We start from the raw sequence: 22015 nt of genomic DNA, 5'->3' as shown, positions 1-22015 counted from the left end.
AATTTACGTACTGTATACGTTTCCATCGGGAAAATGTTTCTTTGTTTTTTCCATAGACTACTTTTCCTTAACTTCGTTTACCGGTGACATTAAGAGTTGTACGGTACTAGTACACTTTAGAAGACCAAATATAATCATTTTTTTTCAAGAATTTTTTTCTCAGAACCTTTATTAAAAATGAACATAAAACTATTTACATATTAATATCTAACGCTTAGAGAGTACAAAAAATATATCTTTTCTCATTTATGCACGTGCACTAATATTGTAGAGGGCGCAAAAGGCGAGGCCTCGAAAAATGATGGCGGACAGTTAATCTCAGGATTGGGATATCTGAAACAAAAAAATCGTACTGCATTTAAAAAAGGAAGGTTTCTTACGTGACCATTTACCACAATTTGACCAAAAAATAAAAAATATATATTTTTAAACTATGAAAAACTGAAGAAAAACTGGCGATTTTTTCACAATTTTTTTTCAAATTTCCGTAAAATCTTTTTTTTTTGCGGAATTTTTCACTAATGGTGGTAAATTGTCACGTAAGAGACCTTCCTTTTTCAAATGGCGTACGATTTTTTTGTTTCATAGATCCCAATCCTGAGATTAACTGTCCGCCATCGGAACTACTTTTTTTCGAGGCCTCGACTTTGGCGCCCTCTACAATATTAGTGTACGTGCATAAATGAAAAAAGATATATTTTTTGTATTCTCTAAGAATCAGATATTAATATGAAAAAAGTTTTATGTTCATTTTTAATAAGGGTTCTGAGAAAAAAAAATCTTAAAAAAATGCTTATTTTTGGCCTTCTAAAGTGTACTAGTACCTTAAAATTTACACGTTTCTTAAGATATCTCGAGATAGAAAAAGCTATCGACATGCAATTTTCAGTATTATAATGCTAATTTGGTCTAATTTTGTAATAGAGGATTAAAAATGCATACTTGTATTAATTATTTTCCAAAGAAAACTAGATTTTCGAAAATACTTAAATATCGCCTACCAACTGGCATATTACTTATTAGGCTATTTCGAAAATAAGACTCTTACATTGACGAAAAAGAGTTGTTTTCAACAAGACCAAGTATGCAAAATTCGATTTAGCAGAACCGGACTTACAGCCATTTTTTCATAAGAAAGTTCCCACTCACCCCCACCTCTTATTTGCAAAGGTAAATTTAAACTTGTGAAATCAAATATGCGCAGAATTTTATGAAGAATATGATGATTGGATTTCCAGTGTCCTTTCATTAGGTAAATTTTGTAAAATTTTGATTTTTTAATTTTTGATATTCAATCCCTTTTTGATATTGTCCCTTTAGCGGTGGACCTACAATTATGAAAATAATTTCCAGGCTTTTCTCGAGGCAACTTTTGTTATAAATATTTTTTCCTCAAATCTGTACTATAAACGGTTCCTGAGATATGGCCGAGACTGCCGAGAGCCATTCTTATTGGGACACCCGGTACATAAATAATAGGTTCTGGTAGAAATTTTCGAATTTCTTTCGGCCATACCGGATCCGCCATTTTGTTTTCCAAAAAAAGTAATGTCAGATTCGTAATCAGCGATGCCAAAACCCCTTAAGTACGAAAGTAATTCCGAAGTGTATGAACAATATACGCTTTTAAAGGTTCATGACCACGTTTTCGACATTTGTAACCACAGTGTGCCGGTTTTGAATCCAAACTGATCGTCTCCGATGATTGTTTCTCACTTTTTATAGATTCGATTATATACGACTTTTAATAAATAGGACTTTTACTGCATGAACGTTATTTATTAACAATGTGTTTTTCAGGAGCGTAACATCAGCAGTTTTTAACCGTGAAGACAAAGTAATCTCTAGCTCAGATGACCGCAGCGTAAAAGTGTGGGATTTACGAAACATGCGATCACCTACTGCCACGATACGAGTCGACTCCTCCGTCAATCGAATCAGCGTTTCTTCTCACGGTGTAATCGCCATACCCCACGACAACCGCCATATCAGATTGTACGATTTAACAGGCCAGAGATTGGCCAGACTGCCCCGGTCCAGACGCCAAGGACACAGTAGGATGGTGTCCAGTGTTGCCTGGGCGGACGATTTTCCTTTCGGCGTTAATTTGTTCTCGGCAGGCTTTGATAGGAAAGTTCTAGGTTGGTCAGTGCAGTCTATGAAAGACTGAAGGTAAAAGTTCGGATAAAAATTTAATTTTTATTCGCCTGGTCGATATATGCACTGATTTAAGCTTTTAAATTGACATTTTAAGAAGCTATGCAGATAACCAACAAGCTTACGACGTAATTGGTTGTGTTATCAGTAGGATCAGATTGGTCAAATTTATTATGTGATTATTACTTAAAAAGTACAACCGATATGTCTTATAATAGTGTGGCCGATATGTGAAACAATTGCACATTTAATGATACAAGCGTATAATTTGGACCACATATATACTACACATATAAAGGTTTAAATTTAGATATGAGGCCATTTCAGATTTTGCCTTTTACAAAAATGGCGGGCATTCAAAATGACGGCTATACATATGTGTTTAATAGTATCATAACTTTTGAACGAAAAGCCCGATTTCAACCAAATTTGGTATATAGGTTCTCTTTTTGATTTATAAGATGGATGTGGTGAACCAGAAGAATCGGTTTACCAGAAATTGTGTTTTTACTGGTTGTTTATGTAAAAATATGTTTTTTTTTTCAATTTTTTCCCTCTGTATATATTAATTTTTCAAAAAGGTAATACCGCAATTGAAAAGAGCGTAAAAATATTTTGTAGAAAACATTTTGATCTTTTTAGTTATGTTAATTACCATTTAATAAGTGCATAACGTATCTTCACATGTACCTGTGTGTGGCAGATTCGTGCAAATATTATAAGATATATTGTGCATTTAATGGTAGAAGCATATAATTTGGACCACATGTACTAAGCACATCAAGGTTCAAATTAAGATATAAGGCCATTTCAGATTCTACCTTTTTCAAAAATGGCGGGCATTCAAAATGGCGACTATACATATGTGACTAATAGCACGATAACTTTTGAACGAAATTTCCGATTTTACCAAAATTTTGTATATATGTTCTTCTTTTGATGTGTAAGACCAAGGTCTTGAACCGAAAGAATCGATTTACCAGAAGTTGTTTTTTACCGATTTTTATGTAAAAGCATGTTGTTTTTTTACCAATTCTTTCACCCTGTATATATTAATTTTTCCAAAAAGTTAATACCGACGTTAAAAAGGGCGTAAAAATATTTTTGAGGAAATATTTTGAACTCTTTAGTTATGTTAATTACCAATTAATAAATGCATAACGTATTTTCACATGTACCTATTCACCCATGTGCAGCCGATTCGTGCAAATAATATAAGAATTATTGTGCATTTAATGATAAAATCATATAATTTGGACCACACACTACACACACAAAGATTCAAATTTAGATATGAAGCCATCTCAGATTTTGTTTTTTTTTTACAAAAATGGCGGGCATTCAAAATGAATCTGCCGCACATAGGTAATAGGTACATGTGAAGATACGTTATGCATTTATTAAATGGTAATTAACATAATTAAAAATTTCAAAATCTTTCCTAAAAAATATTTTGACACTCTTTTCAATGGCGGTATTACCTTTTTGAAAAATTAATATATACAGGGTGAAAAAATTGAAAAAAAAACATTTTTACATAAGAAATAGTAAAAACACAACTTCTGGTAAACCGATTCTTCCGGTTCAGGACTTCAATCTTATCCATAAAAAAAAAAGAACCTGGATGCCAAATTTGGCTGAAATCGGACTTTTCGTTCAAAAGTTATCGTGCTATTAGTCACATATGTATAGCCACCATTTTGAATGCTCGCGATTTTTGTAAAAGGCAAAATCTGAGATGGTCTCATATCTAAATTTAAACTTTTGTATGTGTAGTATATGTGGTCCAAATTATATGCTTCTACTATTAAATTCACAATAATTCTTATAATATTTGCACGCATCTGCCACACATAGGTACATGTGCAGATACGTTATGCATTTATTAAATGGTAATTCACATAACTAAAAAGTTCAAAATATTTCCTAAAACATATTCTTACGCTCTTTTCAATGGTGGTATTACAATTTTGAAAAAATACTATATACAGGGTGAAAAAATTGGAAATAAATTATTTACATAATCTAAAATAGTTTTACATAAAAAACCAGGAAAACACAACTTCTAGTAAACCGATTCTTCCAGTTCACGACAACGATCTTGTAAATCACAAAAAGAACGTATATACCAAATTTGGTTAAAATCGGACTTTCCATTCAAAAGATATCGTGCTATTAGTCACATATGTATAGTCGCCCATTTTGAATGACCGCCATTTTTGTAAAAGGCAAAATCTGAGATGGCCTCATATCTAAATTTGAACCTCTATATGTGCAGTATATGTGGACCAAATTATATGCTTGTATCATTAAATGTGCAATTCTTAATAATATTTGCACGAATCTGCCGCACTATAAAGCAGTATTTTTACCGTGTCTTAAAAATTAACTACAGCTGCTAAACTTCACACAATTAGACAGCTTGTAATCAGGTACTTTATCAAGTTAAAATAATTTAACTTAAGTCCAATAGACATCACATGTGCTAAGCTAATTAAGTTTTATGGTTTATTTCAATTATTTTATTGTTTATTATTTCCTTAAGGCATTGATTAATAACTACATAGATACCTCACCTTTAGGTAAAACCGAATTCAGTGTTAAACTCCGCCCATTTACACCTCTTTGCCCCTCAAGTCTAAGTACTAACTGGCTGGACGGTGGCGACATTTATTGAAATTTTTGCCAAGATTGAAAAATAAATTTGAGTTGCTTGGCTGGCGTAATAGACAACGATATAAGGGTAGTATTCAGCATTTTCACAAATAATTTTAACGCGATTGTAATCTCTATTTTGGAATTCCGATTTTACTTCAGATAAAACGCTAAAAATTGATTAATAAAAATAGTGAAGAGGTTTCTTAAAAATTATTTACTTATTAATACACTACAAAAAAACAACAAAATAGAAAATACATAATAAAATTAGCAGGGATAATTCACATGTAAATTATTTTTTGCAATTTGTAAAAGAATGATATTTTCAGAACTAATGCGAAATAAACTATTTGAAGTTGATATACAGAATTTCTTTCCAGATCTAACCCATTCACCCCAAGTAAAATATTGCAAAACCTCCGAATTTTAAAGAATCCATTGGATTGGCATGAAATTTGGTATACATATATCTTGATAAAATGACAGGGAATTTCCAACATATAAATAGTTGAGGGCCATCTGCCTAGAAACAATAGGTAAAAGCTGATAAACGGACAGGATTAGAAAGTTTAAAACATCATTAATTAGATCATATTTCAAAACAAAGTAAATAAGTATATTTGAATGTTAATTCTTTTCAAACTAAGATAGTAAAATTAAAATTTTAGGAAAAAAAGATATTTATTATTTCTTGTTCTCAAGAAGTACTTTCATTATTGACAATATCGAAACAATTTATTATTAAAAGTCGAGAACAATTAAAAGCCACGTTCATATTCATATGAAAGTGCTTTAAAAATGAAGGTATATTACTCTTGAGAAGAATTAATATTTTTTAACAAACTTAGTATACGACTCACAATATTTGACATCTGATTCTTTCATTTTGAGTTTTAGGACATGCAAGTTTTTATCAATAATACATTTTTCCCTAAACTGAATAAAAAAGTTTCCATATGATTCCAAGGTTTTAAGACATACTGATATTGTTTTCCTGATATTATAAAATACTTGTTAATATCTACTGTATAAACTAAAGCTAATAGTGTAGTTTAACATTCAGTTGAGTCCACGATTATTTACCCGTGCGTCATTAATACCTGACGAGATAAAACACATACTTTTGATCTAGCATCATTCGCATGAAACTAAAGACAAACCAGCTACTGCCTGTTATTAAGTAAAAACACATGTTTTTTTTTATGAACGCACTAGACTAACTCTATTGCGCACAATAGAGAAAAAATTTTCTAGAGGATTTTGGTTCAGAAAAGATGTTAAAAGATATGACACATTATATTATTTTTGAAGTTCCTCCCACAAACATAAAACTGACAAAATGGTCCACTGAAAGCCGTGTAGACAGTGAATATTATTTCTCTCTTTCTGATTTTCAAAAACTTTAATTTTTTTAAAATATTCTAAACCTGCTTTTAAGTTTTCGGTTGACTTACTTAAAGTTGACATTGGCTTTCTGTTTGGATTACTATCACTACAATATTTGCTGTTAAGACCATCAAAAATATTATTTATAATTTTCAAAAATTCGGCAGTAAGAGAAGCCGTTTTGGTGTGTAACTGCCCTACAGATATTGCTGAGGCAATTGAGTTGGAAAAAATTTGTGCTGCTAATTTTACACGCATTTTTTGAAAATTATTAGGGTTTATATGAACGTTTGATATTTTCACCATGCATCGTGCTCTCACACTGGTTCTATCGATGTTATATGTGTATTCAATATCTTGCCACGATATTTGTTTAGAATCGGCAAAAAACGTCAACTTTTTGTTAAGAAAATTATTTCTTAGACTTCTTAATAAGTGGGGTGTATCGAACATAGTGAAAATCCTCTGATTTCCTATTTCTATTGCAGGCTGATCCTTACATGCGCCTAACAGCTTAAATAAAGCTCTATTATTAGATGCTTGATCACACAACACTTTTGGTATATACTCAATATTTTGTAATTTTGAAACAACTTCAACTACAATGTTTTTTAAGTTGTCGCTATGTATTGGACCACCTGTAGCAAGCCGCGTAGCCTTATGTAGCAAGCCGCGCATCATGAAAACCAGACCTGTGTTGGTAAGTTTGTTCTTCCTAAAGCACCTAAATCTTGAAACCCTTCTATAATGTCATCTAATTTATTGTACTCCAATTGTTTTTTTAAAGAAATTTCATCAAACATTAACACACAAAATTTTTCCCACTCATCCATTGTCTCTGCTTTTTTCTTCAACTTGTCAATTAAGGAAATGTTTAAACCAGTTCTTAATTTTATGACACGCAACCAAGTTTGAATTGTTTTTACTGAAGGTAATATAAAGTTAAGAGATCTAATTAAAAATTTTTAACAACTAGGAGACTTATAATAAATGGCCAGAGCTACATCATTTTCATTGTGACTCCATTGTGAACGAGTTTTGTGTGAAAACTGCATATTAACAAAAGTGTGCACGTATATGCTTTTATTTTCTAACAGTACCTGTATCATGAATTTGGTTGCCGATTTTCTGTTTTTTGTTGTTCTTCTACAGCGCTGACTGTTCTTCTGACGGCACTTCTTCTTTAAAGCATTTACTTGATACTCCAATTTTTTTACCTTCTCCGTCAATTCAGTTTCAAGTTTTGTGGACAAATTAATATCAAAACTGGAAATATCACTGAGACTACTACTTGATCTCTTAGGCGATGGAGTTGACCTAACCATACAATGGCCACTTGTAGATCTTTTACGTTTCGTACCGCAATAAACGTATGTAGAGCATAATACTGGTGGGGTATCACCTAAAATAGGTAATCATTGAAATGTATGTGTAATTTTAATTAAAGCAAAACAAGCATCTCCGTTATTTCTGGAGTGATACTAACAACGCATTCATATTTAAAAAAAATCTCTTTTGATTTAATTGTATAAAAAATATATAAATCACTCAATATCAACTGATTTTATATAAAATATATTTTAATAGTATTATTCTCATTGACAAAGCGCATTAGGCAAACATAAAAATATTTCCAAAGTTGAGTACTCACCTAAATCAGTTGCTAACTGTGCAAATTTTAGAGGAACAGCATTTTTCCTTAATAACTTTCTTTGACCACTTTTGTAAATATGTTCCACTGCATAATGATGCTGGCAAATTACCCTCTGTTTCAGGTCACTGATATCCATCAATATAATATCAATATTTCCGCAGTTTTTTTGCCAAATTTTTGTGCGCTCTACGTCTTTCAGGGAAAATTTAAAGAAAGATATATTATTATTTGTTCCATCGTTTCTTTCAAAACACCCCGCGTAAACACACTTATGCGTTACAGAGGCCATTTTATCTAAAATGTGAGTCCTTTTTTTATTTTGCTATAACTTGTCACAACACTTGTCACAGTTAATACACCTATAGGGTAAGTTCGGCCCTGACACTACTCCTACCTCCTCGCAAGTCAGAGAGAGAATGAGAAATCTCGATACGGTTTTCGAGTAGCGCCATCTAGTTGTTGATACGTCTTTCGGTTACCAAGAGATGAGCTATCTAGTGGAATATTTATAATCAATGCTTAAGGGGAACGGAGCAAAATGCAAAGTTTTGACGCATGTCAAAATTTTCAATGTGTTTTAAATACATGTAATATGCTACTTTTTACATCACTATAGACTGGGACTTGGGACTTTTGACTTTTTTAAAACTAAATTGATGTTGCTCTGAAAATACAAAGTTGATTAATTTTACAATATTTACAAACTTAAAATTATACTACCTGAAAATACAAAGAAACAACAATTTAAGCTAATTATTATGCGTAAAAAAATTCTTAATCATTTATGACAGTAAGTAATTTTAAGAAAGGTTATTCATGACATTTTGTCACTGTCACTTCACTTTATCTTGCTACGTGGCTAGTGTCTCAGCTACTTGCTTCAAATTTAAATTAATGAGAATCTCGACAGCAGATATTGTATGTCGGGATTTCTCTTTACATCTCCCCCCTTCAGGTGAGAACTAGACAGGTATTTGTGTGTTCGTTTTTGGATTCTTCAAACAACGGTGTTAGTTTTGTAATGTGGAACAGGTTTGACTCTTCTTTACTGTGTCCAGTGTCCAATTCGTAGATAGAATTCGACCATCTCTTCTTAATTGTGTACGGTGCAGTTCGCAATTCGTTTAGCTTTGCTCTGTTTAATTTATTACCATTTTCCACGTATACTTGGTCTCCAACATTTAGTTGTAGGTCTTTTCGATGTGCATCAAATCTTCTTTTGTTGTATTTATGTGATTTTAATGTATATTTCAATGGTGATTTTCTATCTTTACTTAATTTTTCTTGGGTGACTGTAGGTCGTATTTCATCAGGTAGAATGTTTGTGTTTTCACCTTATACTAGATATTTTGGAGAAAACCTTGTTATCGTATGCTCTGTTTTATTGTAGGCCGCTACACATTTTTGTGCAACTGTCGCCCATGCAACTTTGTTTTTTATTTCATTTATTTTACATCTTATTTTATTTACGAGCGTTTAGTTTACTTTCATTCAGCCCATTAGAAAATGGTGCATCAACAGCAGTGAATACTAGTTTTGTATTATTATTCTTAAAAAATTGTTTGTATTCCTTCGAGTTTATTCCAGGGTATTGATTTGCCAACACTATGTCGACTTGGTAATTGTCTGTTACCATTTTTGTCAATTTTATAAAATCCATTGCACTTTGATTCTGAGATGTTAAAATATAAACGTACCTTGTAAAATGTTCAATTAATATATGGAGGTACTTCTTTGTTGACCGACATCCACCAAATCCTCCAACAGTGTCTATAGAAACTATTTCAAATGGTCGTTTTGCTGGACCTAAATGTGACATCCACCCATATTTGGGTTTTCTTCTTGATTTGTTTTTCAAACAAATTTCACAGTTATTGCATATTTTTCTTATGTTTTTTAAAAGTTTTTTTGCTGTATAAAATGGAGTTATCTTGTTTATCATCTGTGTTTGTCCTAAATGACAATAGGTGTAATGTGTCCTTTTTATTAGATATATACTAAATTTTTCTGATACTAAAATTTTGTTTTTTTTTTTTCTTATTTTTCTATAATAGGTTCCATTCTTAAATGTGAAATTACTATTGTGTAAATCGCTTTGATCTTGTTTTATCTCTGCGATATATATTAAGTTAATTTTTCTTATGGATTCACTCATTTCTAAATCACTATAATAGTGTTTTACAAACTGAAGAAAATCGTCCAAATTTTCCTCTGGTTCTAATACTGGATTTCTGCTCAGACAGTCCGCTTCTTGGTTTGTTGCCCTTGGATTATATTTAACCCTAAAATTGTACTGTGATAAGTAGTAAGCCAAATCACCTAATTCTTCATCAGTTATAGATTTAAAATTCAAATTTTCTAAGGGTTTATGGTCAGAATAAACCCATTAGCCAATGTTGCCAATATTTTACAGCTTCTTTTATGGCTAAGCATTCTAGATATATTGCTTTTTCTCTTTTTTGCTTCTTTTAATTTTTTTGAAAAATATGCCACTGGTCTACTATTACCATTTTCATCGTCCTGCTTTAGCACAGCTCCCACACCAATCATGCATGCATCTGTGTAGATTTTAATTGGGACATTTGGGTCAAATATCTTTAGAATTGGTTGTGAACACAACCAATTTTTTATCTTATCGAAGGCTTCTTGACATTCTTTTGTCCAGATGAACTTACATCTTTACTTAATAGTTTATATAGCGGTTCAAGTATAACTGCTCTGTGAGGTATAAATTTTTGATAAAAATTTATTTTTCCCAAAAATTGACGGATATTTTTTCTCGTTTCCGGAACTGGAAAATGTTTTAAAGCGGTCAGATAATCTTTTAATGGTCTCACCGAATTCTTTTCGATTATATGTCCCAAGTATTTTGCACTATTTTTCGCAAATGAGCATTTTGAGAATTTTAGTTTAAACCCTTCTTTCATAATTGTTTCCAATAATGTAGATATATGTGAAATGTGATCTGTGAATGTCTTTGAGAATATTATAATATCATCAATAAAGTTTATTGCAAAATCTGACATTTTATATTTTCTTATTATGTTACTCAGTATTCTTTGGAAAATGGCTGGTGATGTCTTCAATCCAAATGGTAGACAGGTCCATTGGAAGTGTCCCTCTTGTGTTACAAATGCTGTTTTATGTTTATCTTCAATTTTCATTGGAATTGACCAGAATGCAGAGTTAATATCTAATGTTGTAAAGTAATTACAGTTTACTGTTTTTATTATTAAATCTTCTATCAATGGAAAAGGCTGTGATTGAGGTGTGACTATTCTCTAGTTCTCTAGGTGTGAAGTTCTCTAAAGTCTATACAGAGTCTTGATTTTTTCCCTCTTCTTTTTTATATGCCAATGTAACGGGAGCAGCAAAAGGACTATATGATTCTTCAATTAAACCCTTTTCCAATAGTTTTGCTACTTGATTTTCTATCTCTTTTCTGTCCTCCATTGTGCATCTGTAGGGGCGTTTGTAACAGTATTTTTCTACCATTAGATCAATGTGGGCTTCATAATCTTTAACTGTACCAACATCATATTTGTCCTTGGCAAATACCGTTGCATATTTATCAATTATTTCTTCAATTTTAGCTTGTTTATCTGAATCTTATTGTTTCTGAATTGTTTATGTGAATACAGTTATTCATATAAAATTCCCTATCTAGAAGGTCTTGTCAATATTCTTTCAATGTCATATTTCAGTCTGTCAGTTTGAAGCCAAGATGAAGACTCCATTATAGTCTCATTATATTATTTGAACATCGACTTATTGTCGACATTGTTGTAGCCGAAATGGCTTAATTTTTGTGATGCTAAGGTCATTCGACCTAACTATGTAGCTAGTTCCAACTACTTTGGATCTGAAGTAAGTAACCACATGTTTTAATTTTTTCTAACTTTCTAACAGTCAAAATTTCAGGTTTGCCTTTTTATACAGTGGTTTACTTATTTTAGAATTACGTATTTTTTATGGGAAATAAGCCACAATTTTACTAAAAAATGAATTTATTAACGTTTCGAAGCCCAAATCGGGTTTCGTTGTCAAAATACAAAATACTCTTATTATGTTATTATTTATTTTAGGTTTTAACCTGATGATGGACTGATTAGTCCGAAAACGTTTGTGTTTTTTGTACTAGTGATGTACCCACTTTAATCCAACTTGGATCTTTTTAGAAAAAAAAATTAATAAATTTATATACCATCTACCTACAAGTGAAAGTTTTACTTGCTTAGTAAGTTTTTTATTATGGTATACAGCCAATGAGAGGAATATTTTCCTTAATATTTTAAAAATACTATGTTACGCAGACAACGCAATATTGATAGCCCAAGATGAAGATAGTCTGCAAATATTAGTCCACAGATTGAACGTAAAGGCGCATTTAAATCAAAGCGAACACGAACGAACGAACGAATTCGTTCGTTAACTTTATTGTATTTGTACAGCGAATCGAGCACGACCGAACGAATTCGTTCGTATTTGCACATGTTCCAACCGATGTCGGTAAGTTAGCGAATCATCAAAGGAAATCGTTGTTCAATGTGGACAGTGGATAATAGACGGTAGCGAACGAATTCGTTTAGAAGGACTGATTTAATTTATTTACAAACATTAGTTTGAGAGGGTTGTTTATTGTGTAGTCGTGAAAACATAATTTTGCAATATGGAATATGCCTATGAAACCCAAAATCGAAGCTATATAAAATAATAAACAGAAAAACTGATGCTTGTTTTAACATTTCTATATGAATAGGTTGTGATATCTCTGAATAAAAAAAAAATGAATTAGCTTCTGGCATCATTTAGACGAGAAAGACAAAAAGAGGGTTCGACGTGGTTTGCTTTTAAAAGCCTAATGTTTTTATTGGATAAATTTCAACCCAGAAACACTAATGAGGTAACCAAATCAAATTAATTGCTAAAATTAATTAAAAGCAAATTTATTTTGATACACCAATGTTACAATTTATTATTTGAACATAATATAGTCATAAAATCAAGAGCAAGTAACTTTTTCAAGGAAGAATTTTAAGAAATCTGGTTCTTTATTATAGCTAGAAGAAATCTGGTTCTATATTTAAGCTCCCTCAAACAGCGTATAATACCTGCTACCTGGCTGCTGTTCCAGATCGCGTTAATTAATTCGAAGCACATTACAGGTATCTACCTAAATATATTGAATTCAAAATTATTTTAAGAAGATAATTTTTTTGTCATTACTTTTGTCATTATTAGAAAAATGAATACAAATATTTTATCAGAAATTTATATGCTAAAAAGTGTTACGTTTGAACTGTACTCTTGTGCTGAATGGAAGCATGGACATTAAAGGCCAGTTCCATTAACAAATTTGCAGTGTTTGAAATTTGGTGTCTACGTTGAATGTTTGAATATCATGGACAGACAGAGTCAGAAATGATTAAGTACTAAGAAAAGCGGGTTTACAGGAAAGGGAACTTTTTAATTATGTTAAAAGTAAGAAAACTGCATACTTGGGGCACATATTACGAGGGAAATGATAAAATTTTCAGCAACATACTCGACAGAAAGATAGAGGGTAAGAGGGGTCTGGGAAAGAGATGTCATGGCTGCGTAATCGCCACCGCCAGTGGATAAGAATCCACGGCTATGAAATGCTTTGCAATGCTACTAAAAACAGTAATATTTTATAAATCACGGCATCTTGAGAAGAAGAAGAAATATTAGTTTATAATTGCTAGTCATTTTTGGTTTTATATACAGTATAAATTAAAGAAATATGGAACATAGCTTTTTAAGACACAGTGTTTGAACTGCATTTGAGATAGTGGACCAATATAAAAGTTCCAGACATTAAAACCAGAAATCATAGCAACATTAACATTGGCATGTAGAAAATATCTTTGAACTAGAACCTCCTACTTCTATCTCTCTTTTTGGGAGTTTACTAAAATAGCGAGCCCAGCCGAATGAGCCGAAAGTACATAATCGGACTTAAGGGTCCGCACCGCGCCAAGGAATAGAACCGAACCGAACCCACTACCTACATGCACAGACAAGGCGATTGCAGATACGCGGTACGAATGGGTTATTATTTTTATAAGTTTTTGGATATGTATTTAAAACATATAATTTAACCTAAAATATTTATGGATATATAATTTAACCTAAAATATTTATTTTAATATTTATATTGCTAAATATTTCATGTGTATCTATTTACGGATAGTGATGATTGGCATTATACATAATATTATGTATATTGTTCTAAAGCTATTTTTTGTGGCGTTTGTGTAATTTATTTTTATAAATGGGAAATAAGCCACAATTTAACTTAAAAAATGATTTTGTTAACGTTTCGACCTCCACTTCGGACGTCGTTGTCAAAATACACAGTATTAATAAATTAAACAAAAATGTTGTTGCTTAGTAAAAAAAATTTCTTCTAATAATATAATTTATTCTAACTCATTCATATCGGCAATTATTAGAAGATTTTTTTTACTAAGCTACAACATTTTTGTTTAAATTATTAATATTTTGTATTTTGACAACGACGTTCGAAATAAAAGTTAACGAAATAATTTTTTAAGTTAAATTGTGGCTTAAATAAATTACATAAACGCCACAAAGAAATAGCTTCAGACAATATTTTAGGTGAAAAAATATGTTTTAAATATATCCATAAACTTACTTATAAAAATAAAATAATCTATTCGTACCGCGTATGCACAAAAAGCTAGAAGGATCTGCAAATTCTGCAATCACCTTCTGCATGTAGTCAGGTCGCCGGTCGGTTCGGTTCTATTCCATAGATTAATAATATAGTATTATGGTTCTATTCCTTGGCGCGATCGCGAGGCGGACCCATAGGAACCGGTCGTATAATAATTCTTATACCTGATTCTGACCTAGAGGTGGGCTAGAAGTATTTGCAATCATGTAACCGTAACCCATCGTAAGTTTTATCTGTGATTGTGATTTAACAGAGCAACAAAATAGTTATTATTTTGTTTAGAGTCTAGGTCATGATTATAAAATTAGGTCTGTTAGAATGAGAAACAATTTTATTCAAAAAGAGTTTTTGTAATGAAAATAATATTGCATTAATAAATAATTTCATGTTTTTTTCATTGTCTTAATTGTTATTAGAAAATCTAACAAGAGCATAGGCGCCAAATTTCGGACCAATGCTTTCTCAATGCATTCATTTTTTTCGAATTTTAAGAAAATAATAAGTATTTTTTTGAAAAATATAAACGCGGAATGAAAGATTACATTATTATCTAGGGCCGAAAGTCCATTAGAATAAAAAAACTGTCATTTGAATGAGATATTTGAAATTAAAAATCACACTCAATTTTCTCTTCTTTTTACCGCTGTAACTTATATTAGAAGTTATAGAACACATTATAGAAGTTTTCAGGGACTTTTAGCACTCGGTAATTATGTAATTTTTTATTCTGCTTTTAAATTTTTCAAAAATACTTACTAGTTTTCTTAGGATTCGAAAGAAATAAATGCATTTAAATAGCATTGCCCCGAAATTTTGCGCCTACCCTCTTAAAAACGAAATACAAAGTAAACTTTAAATACCAATATTTGCTACAAATACTTATTAGTTACTATTTGGTATCCGGATCTGCAGATGTTTTCTCATGTTCTAATAAAATTTGAGTCGTAAATCCTTTATCTTTTTGTTCCATTCCAAGTTTTTCTGCAATAAGAGCGATTCTATTTTCTGTGCTATTTCCGCATTTGTTGGATCCTTAAAAGGAATTAGTCGAATCCTTATTCTGCCAAGAAAAGTTGAAACAGTTTATCGACAGTTTAATAAAATACTCATACATTGTTGAACTAGTGTTTACGTACATATTTGTTATGCTTATAATAGCCTTAACAATTTCTTCTAGCTGAATAAATCTTTCCAACATATAAAATGTCGAATTACAACATGTGGAAACATCTTGCAGTAATTTGAGAGGATTCCCGTTTCCTGGATTTTTTCAAAATCTAAAAGTTTAGCAGTTGCTTGTAGAACTCTTTTTAAAGTGGCTAATGGTATTTTTTATTTTGGTTAAATTTTTAATGATTTTCTTATATCACTTTTGATAACAACATCTGAGGTAGAAGTTGAAACGTCAATAAAATCATTTTTTTAAGTTAAATTGTGGCTGATTTCCTCATCCGTTAAGCCATCGTTCACAATAAAGTTTATTTATTGTGTGTGCAAAGCATGCAAAATGTTTCATTTTCACATCATTTTGTACCACCTTTAACATTTTGTGCATTATAGGAAACAATAATGTATTAAAATTTTGTTTTCTAAGTTCTCTAAGTTTGATAAGACAGCTTTATCTTACAAATATTGCATGATGCATAATTATCATCCACTTATATAAAAACGTTCCATAAACTACTAAATTTTTCTATTTTTGTTTGGCCTAATGGCATGGTATGCGTTCTAATAGCAAACCCAATTTTGTAATAGTGACCTAAACAAAATAATAACACGTGTAGAATTTTACGATGGTCCACAGTGGTAACACTTTTTATTAGGAGTTTAATATACGAATATTTCGTTGCTCTGTTAAATCACAATTGAATCGGTCATTGCGAAAACAATCTAAGACCATATTTTGGGTAAAATGACGACGCTTTTCAACGCCATTAAATTTACAATTACATTATACATAAACATTTAAACTTGTTTTGCCTTTCAGAAAGATTCATTTATAACCCATAATACTTATACAGAGAGCACGTAAAGGTTGGAATAAATTAATTTTCTCGAGAATGGACAATTTTGGAAAAAAATCCCGAAAGAGGTCAATTTTTATTTTTAAATTACGACTTTTTGTCATATATATCATACTAGTGACGTCACCCATCTGGGCGTGATGACGTCATCAATTATTTTTTTAAATGGGAATAGGGGTCGTGTGATAGCTCATTTGAAAGGTAATTTAATTCTCTATGCAGTAATATAAACATTTACATAATTATTTATATAGGGTGTCCAAAAGAAATTGTTTTGAATTAAATTTATTGACATAAAAAGAAGGATGAATGTAATTTATTTAGTTCAAAATACATTTTACTGTTCTCAGAAAACAGAAAAAATGTTTATTTGGAAAATAATCATTCCTTTTCGCTTAAATCAAATGTTCAAACTGTTAAGAGGAAGGTGGGTGGCGGCTTTAATATTGAGTTTATGCAAAAAACAATATTTATTTGTCAAATAAACATTATTTCCTGTTTTTTCTGACAGCAGTAAAATGTATTTTAAGTTAAATATATTACACAAATTCTTCTTTTTGTCAATAAATTTAATTCAAAAAATTTTTTTTTGGACACCCTGTATAAATAATTAGTTAATGTTTATATTACTGAATAGAGAATTGAATTACCTTGCAAATAAGCTATCACACGACCCCTATTCTCATTTAAAAAAATTATAGATGACGTCATCACGTACAGATGGGTGACGTCACTAGTATGATACATATGTCAAAAAGTCGCAATTTGAAAATAAAAATTGACCTGTTTTGGGATTTTTTACCAAAATCGTCCATTCTCGAGAAAATGAATTTATTCCAACCTTTACGTGCTCACTGTATAAAATATTGTATTATCTCGGAATATCCAACTATTAATGAAAATATTTTTACGTTTCCTTAAAAGTTTACACATTGTAACATGAAATGTTTTCACAATGACTGATTCAGTTACAGACAAAAATCACAATGAATAAAATATCACTATCGTAAATTAGCCCACCTCTAGACTCGTTCGGTTGATTTAAAACAGAATGAAATGGTAAATGTAGGCGGGCTTTTGCATTTGCGTAGCTTGGTTCAGAATCCAGCAGTCGACTGAGGTATTGTACTTGTATAATATAATAATTATTTGAAAATATTTTGTTGGCCAACCGCCTAGAGCCGAAATACATGTATTGGATATGATCCGTTTAAATATCGCTGGACCTGTATCTCAAACCTTAGTTGATAATGCCAGATTTAAATAAGATATTAATAAATAAAACTTATCATCAAAATTTTCAACAAAATAATAAAAAATACCTGGATAAATTATTTTTGAGTCTGGAAATAATTTCTATTTTATTTTATTTATTAAAATTATTTTTTTTAATGAAAAAATTATAAAATAGAAACAGGACAAAATGAAATTATTGAAGTCGTATCAAAATGTATACTTATATTTTATGAATATGACATATTTTTTTTCTTAGAGCCTTTACAGAACACACATTGTATTTTTGTAAGCTATTATTGTATTAAAATTTACCCAGCAAGAAATACGACAATAAACTTAACCATTCTTAAACACAATGTGTGACTAGCACTGGCCCATCTTAAAAACATCTGCGGTCAATATGCACTCCCGATCATCAACAAATGCGAACGTTCGCTTCAATGTAAATGGCCCTACTTTGTAGCGAACGAATAACCAAGCGAATACCTACGAATTCGTTCCTTCGTGTTCGCTTTGATTTAAATACGCCTTAAGAGGAACAGAATTTAATGTGACAATCTCATCCCAGAACAGTAAAACAATTGTAATCAGCAAAGAACCAATCAAATGTAAAATAGAAATTGATGGCATCAATATTGAACTGAATAATAGAAATATTAAAATACCTTGGAATTACACTGTCTAGCAGCTATGGAGACTTAGACAATGAAGTGGTAGATCAAGTACAAAAAAAAACAAATAGACTGCTATGGTGGTACAGTGTTGCAAGAAACCTCGTCCTTCGATGTTTTTCCTTCCAATTTCGTCCATTCTATCCTCGTTCCTGTGGTTTCCCTAGTCTAGATCGCCATATGGTGGTACGGGGTTGCCACCCCCGGTGATGGGGGTTGATTAGGTTGAAACACTAAATACTTGAATATATTTATTTAACTCACTAAGTATTACAGTAACTAGTTGGTGTTGAACATGAAAGAGTGTTGGTGTTAAAGAAGCATGGCTGATGGAGAAATGTAAGGAAATTGAAACACTACAACGCAAGCATGACGATTTCCATATACACAAAAAGATTAAAGAAGTACAGAACATTAGAAAACAACGCAATACAGGCATAGTAGTAGACGTCGATGGTCAGATTTTGACTACAATTGAAGATAAATTAAGAAGATGGAAAGAATATATGTATGCAAGAATTATTCGAAGATGCTGCATGAAGTCCGTATGAAATAGACAATCCCTACGGCCCAGAAATAACAAACGAAGAAGTAACTATGGCCATTAAGCGAATTAAAGATGGGAAATCACCAGGACCTGCTGAGGTGCATGGTGAAATTTTAAAGCTATTAGAGGCACACCAAATTAGAGCTCTTACGAAGTTATTCAACAACATATACGAGACTGGTTACTTACCAAAAGACTGGCTACTATCAATATTCATTCCATTCCACTTCCCAAAAAAGCCAACGCTAGAAAATGTGAAGAACATAGATTAATTAGTTTGATGAGCCATGTACTGAAAGTACTCCTTACTATCATTCACTCGCGCATATACACCAAATTAGAAGAACAGCTGAGTGAAGTTCAATTTGGATCAGAGCAGGACTCGGAACGAGGGAAGCACTTTTCAGCTTGCAAGTTCTAAGACAGAGAGCCAGGGATGTCAACTGCGATGTATATGCATGTTACATAGATTTCGAAAAGGCATTTGATAAAGTCCCACATGGAAAACTGATCGATATCCTAAAAACATCAGGACTCGATGGTAAGGATATAGACTCGTCTCAAACTTATATCTCCAACAAAAAGCAACAGTTCGATTCGAAAATGAACTGTCCGAAATCTTCACAGTCGAAAAAGGAGTTAGACAGGGTTGCATACTTTCACCAGCATTGTTTAACATATACTCTGAAAACATCTTTAGAGAGGCCTTGGAGGAATCAGAAGATGGTATATCAGTAAATGGAAAACTTATAAATAATATTAGATATGCAGACGATACAGTGTTGCTGGCAGATAGTGCGCAGGGGCTCCAAAAGATCATGGATAATATTGTAGAAGCATGTAACAAATACTGCCTAAAACTAAACTGTAAGAAGACAAAAATAATGATCATTAGTAAAAACACCAACATAAACGCCCAAATTACTGTAAACAATACACCTCTAAGAGAGTACAGAAAATATGCTATCTCGGCTGCAACATTAAGGATACTTGGGATCATAGCTACGAAATAAAAACTCGTATTGAAAAAGCCAGACGCTCTTTTAACAGTCTTAGGAAAATTCTGTGCAACTTGTCTTTAAGTATCAATATACGCATAAGAATTCTTAGATGTTACGTCTTTAGTGTACTCCTCTACGGAGTTGAAGGCTGGAGCCTGACAGAAGATGCCATAAAACGGTTAGAGGCGTTTGAAATGTGGTGCTACCGACGTATGTTGAGGGTCTCATATATACACCACACAGCTAATATTGGCTTACTTCGGCGTAATTATGCGTAATGAAAAATACCAACTGCTACAGTTGATTCTACAAGGCAAGATTGAGGGCAGGCGAGGCCCTGGACGTAGACGTATATCCTGGCTGGCCAATCTTAGAAAGTAGACTGGTCTAACGTCAACTGATATATTTCGAGCTGCCGTAAATAGAATAAGATGGGTCAATGTGGTCGCCAACATCTCCAGAAGATAGACACTTTTAGAAGAAGTTGGTGTTGGATGGATGGACACCGTCTCGACTCTAACCAAGTCTGTTTCTCAATAATGAATAATCTCTGTCTATCTTTTTACGTATCTATAAATAAATCGTATTTGTTTGTTATGATTGACTATTCTTTAACGTGACCGTGAATTACTAATAGCAGCATTATTGCTGACTTGCTGTTTTCAATATGTGTGGCCTAGATTACATAAATCAATGCCACCTACTTATGAAATCCAAATATTGAATGTGTATAATGTTTACCCAAGACTTTTAAAAATTAAATCGATTAAATACTTTTATTTTTTGGATGCTAATATAAATTCTTTACACTGCCTTAATAACACTATATGGCGAAACCGACATATTAACTAACACAGGTGATGTCAAGAATTTATAAAGCCAATGAAGACCAATAATGAAGTATGCATCAAAAACAAGACCTAAGACAGCCAAAACACAAAGATTACTGGAAACGGCAGAGATGAGAGTACTGAGAATTAATTACAGGAAATACGGTGAGAGCTCGAAACAAGAGTGAAGACATTAGAAGAGAATGTAACGTACAGTGTATAAACGAATGGACACCAAAATAGAAAAAAAGAATGGAATAACCACATCCCAATCGGTAGAAGTATCGGTCGACCGCGCAAAATATGGAGTAACAACCTTCCATATAGAGGTATCAATCCGCCAATGATCAAGTAGAAATTGCTTATAAAGAGGAAGAAATAGAAGAGAAGAGTATAGAGTACCTGCTATTCGAATACGACTGAATATTCTAGTCACTCTCTCTTGACTAATCTCATTAGTATCAAAAATAAAAATGTATATCAATTTTATTCAGTTGCAATGCGAAGCCAAAACCGTCATAATTTTTACTTAGATTAGAGAGTGCAGCCACAGAGTAACTAGGTCCATTTTCCGTTGGAACTTTACCAAGCTGCAGACGGGGGTTGCGAATTGCATAGTGTAGAATTCCTTCCCTTTTGTCTTCACTGCAGCATCCATTTGGCGTGCATATTGTAGAAGCCTTGAAGGTGTCACCAGGGAAATGGACTAATAAGTTTTTCAATTAAAAATCTTTTAAAAATATTTTATTGTACAAATATTTTTATTAGGTTGAAAAACTTTGTCTCTCATTAGTATCATTGATTGTGCTACTCAGGTATTTAAATTCCTTGACATTTTCGAAAGTCTCATTATAAATTGTCACACTGCTCGTTTCAAAAATTAATTCTAAGCCACAAGCACAGTATATAGAGGTTCCACAGTAGAACCACTCTCCTAAAAATGGGAAGTAAAATCTTTCAACGCGCAGGACGACTGCGCATATTTCTTGGTCGCCCGAGAACCATTCTTCCATTGCTAGTCGAGTAGGAACGTACGGTTTAACAGTGCCGTATTTTGCTTAAATTGAGTTAGTTTTGTGAATAATTGTTAGTATTGTGAAGTTGACCATGAGTAAAATTCGAAGTGGTAT

The 22015-nt window shown here is 32.0% G+C and overlaps 1 protein-coding gene across 2 annotated transcripts in view; it reads left to right on the top strand.

The window, feature by feature from the left end:
* LOC126889693 (WD repeat-containing protein 37) overlaps positions 1-16737 on the top strand; it is a 76390-nt gene extending 59653 nt beyond the window's left edge. Inside the window, exons 7-8 of one of the 2 annotated variants that reach the window (XM_050658219.1) lie at positions 1801-2172; positions 11941-16731. In XM_050658219.1, the coding sequence (XP_050514176.1) occupies positions 1801-2170 (370 nt within the window). In that variant the 3' untranslated portion in view covers positions 2171-2172; positions 11941-16731. Of the gene's footprint in view, positions 1-1800 lie in introns of both variants that reach the window. The other variant, XM_050658218.1, reaches the window with a different exon arrangement.
* Positions 16738-22015: the final 5278 nt, after the last annotated feature.

This window comes from Diabrotica virgifera, chromosome 8 (genome assembly GCF_917563875.1).
Source record: "Diabrotica virgifera virgifera chromosome 8, PGI_DIABVI_V3a".
NCBI classification, from domain to species: domain Eukaryota; kingdom Metazoa; phylum Arthropoda; class Insecta; order Coleoptera; family Chrysomelidae; genus Diabrotica; species Diabrotica virgifera.
Note: the sequence above shows the minus strand (reverse complement) of the source record. Positions and strands in the feature narration are given on the sequence as shown.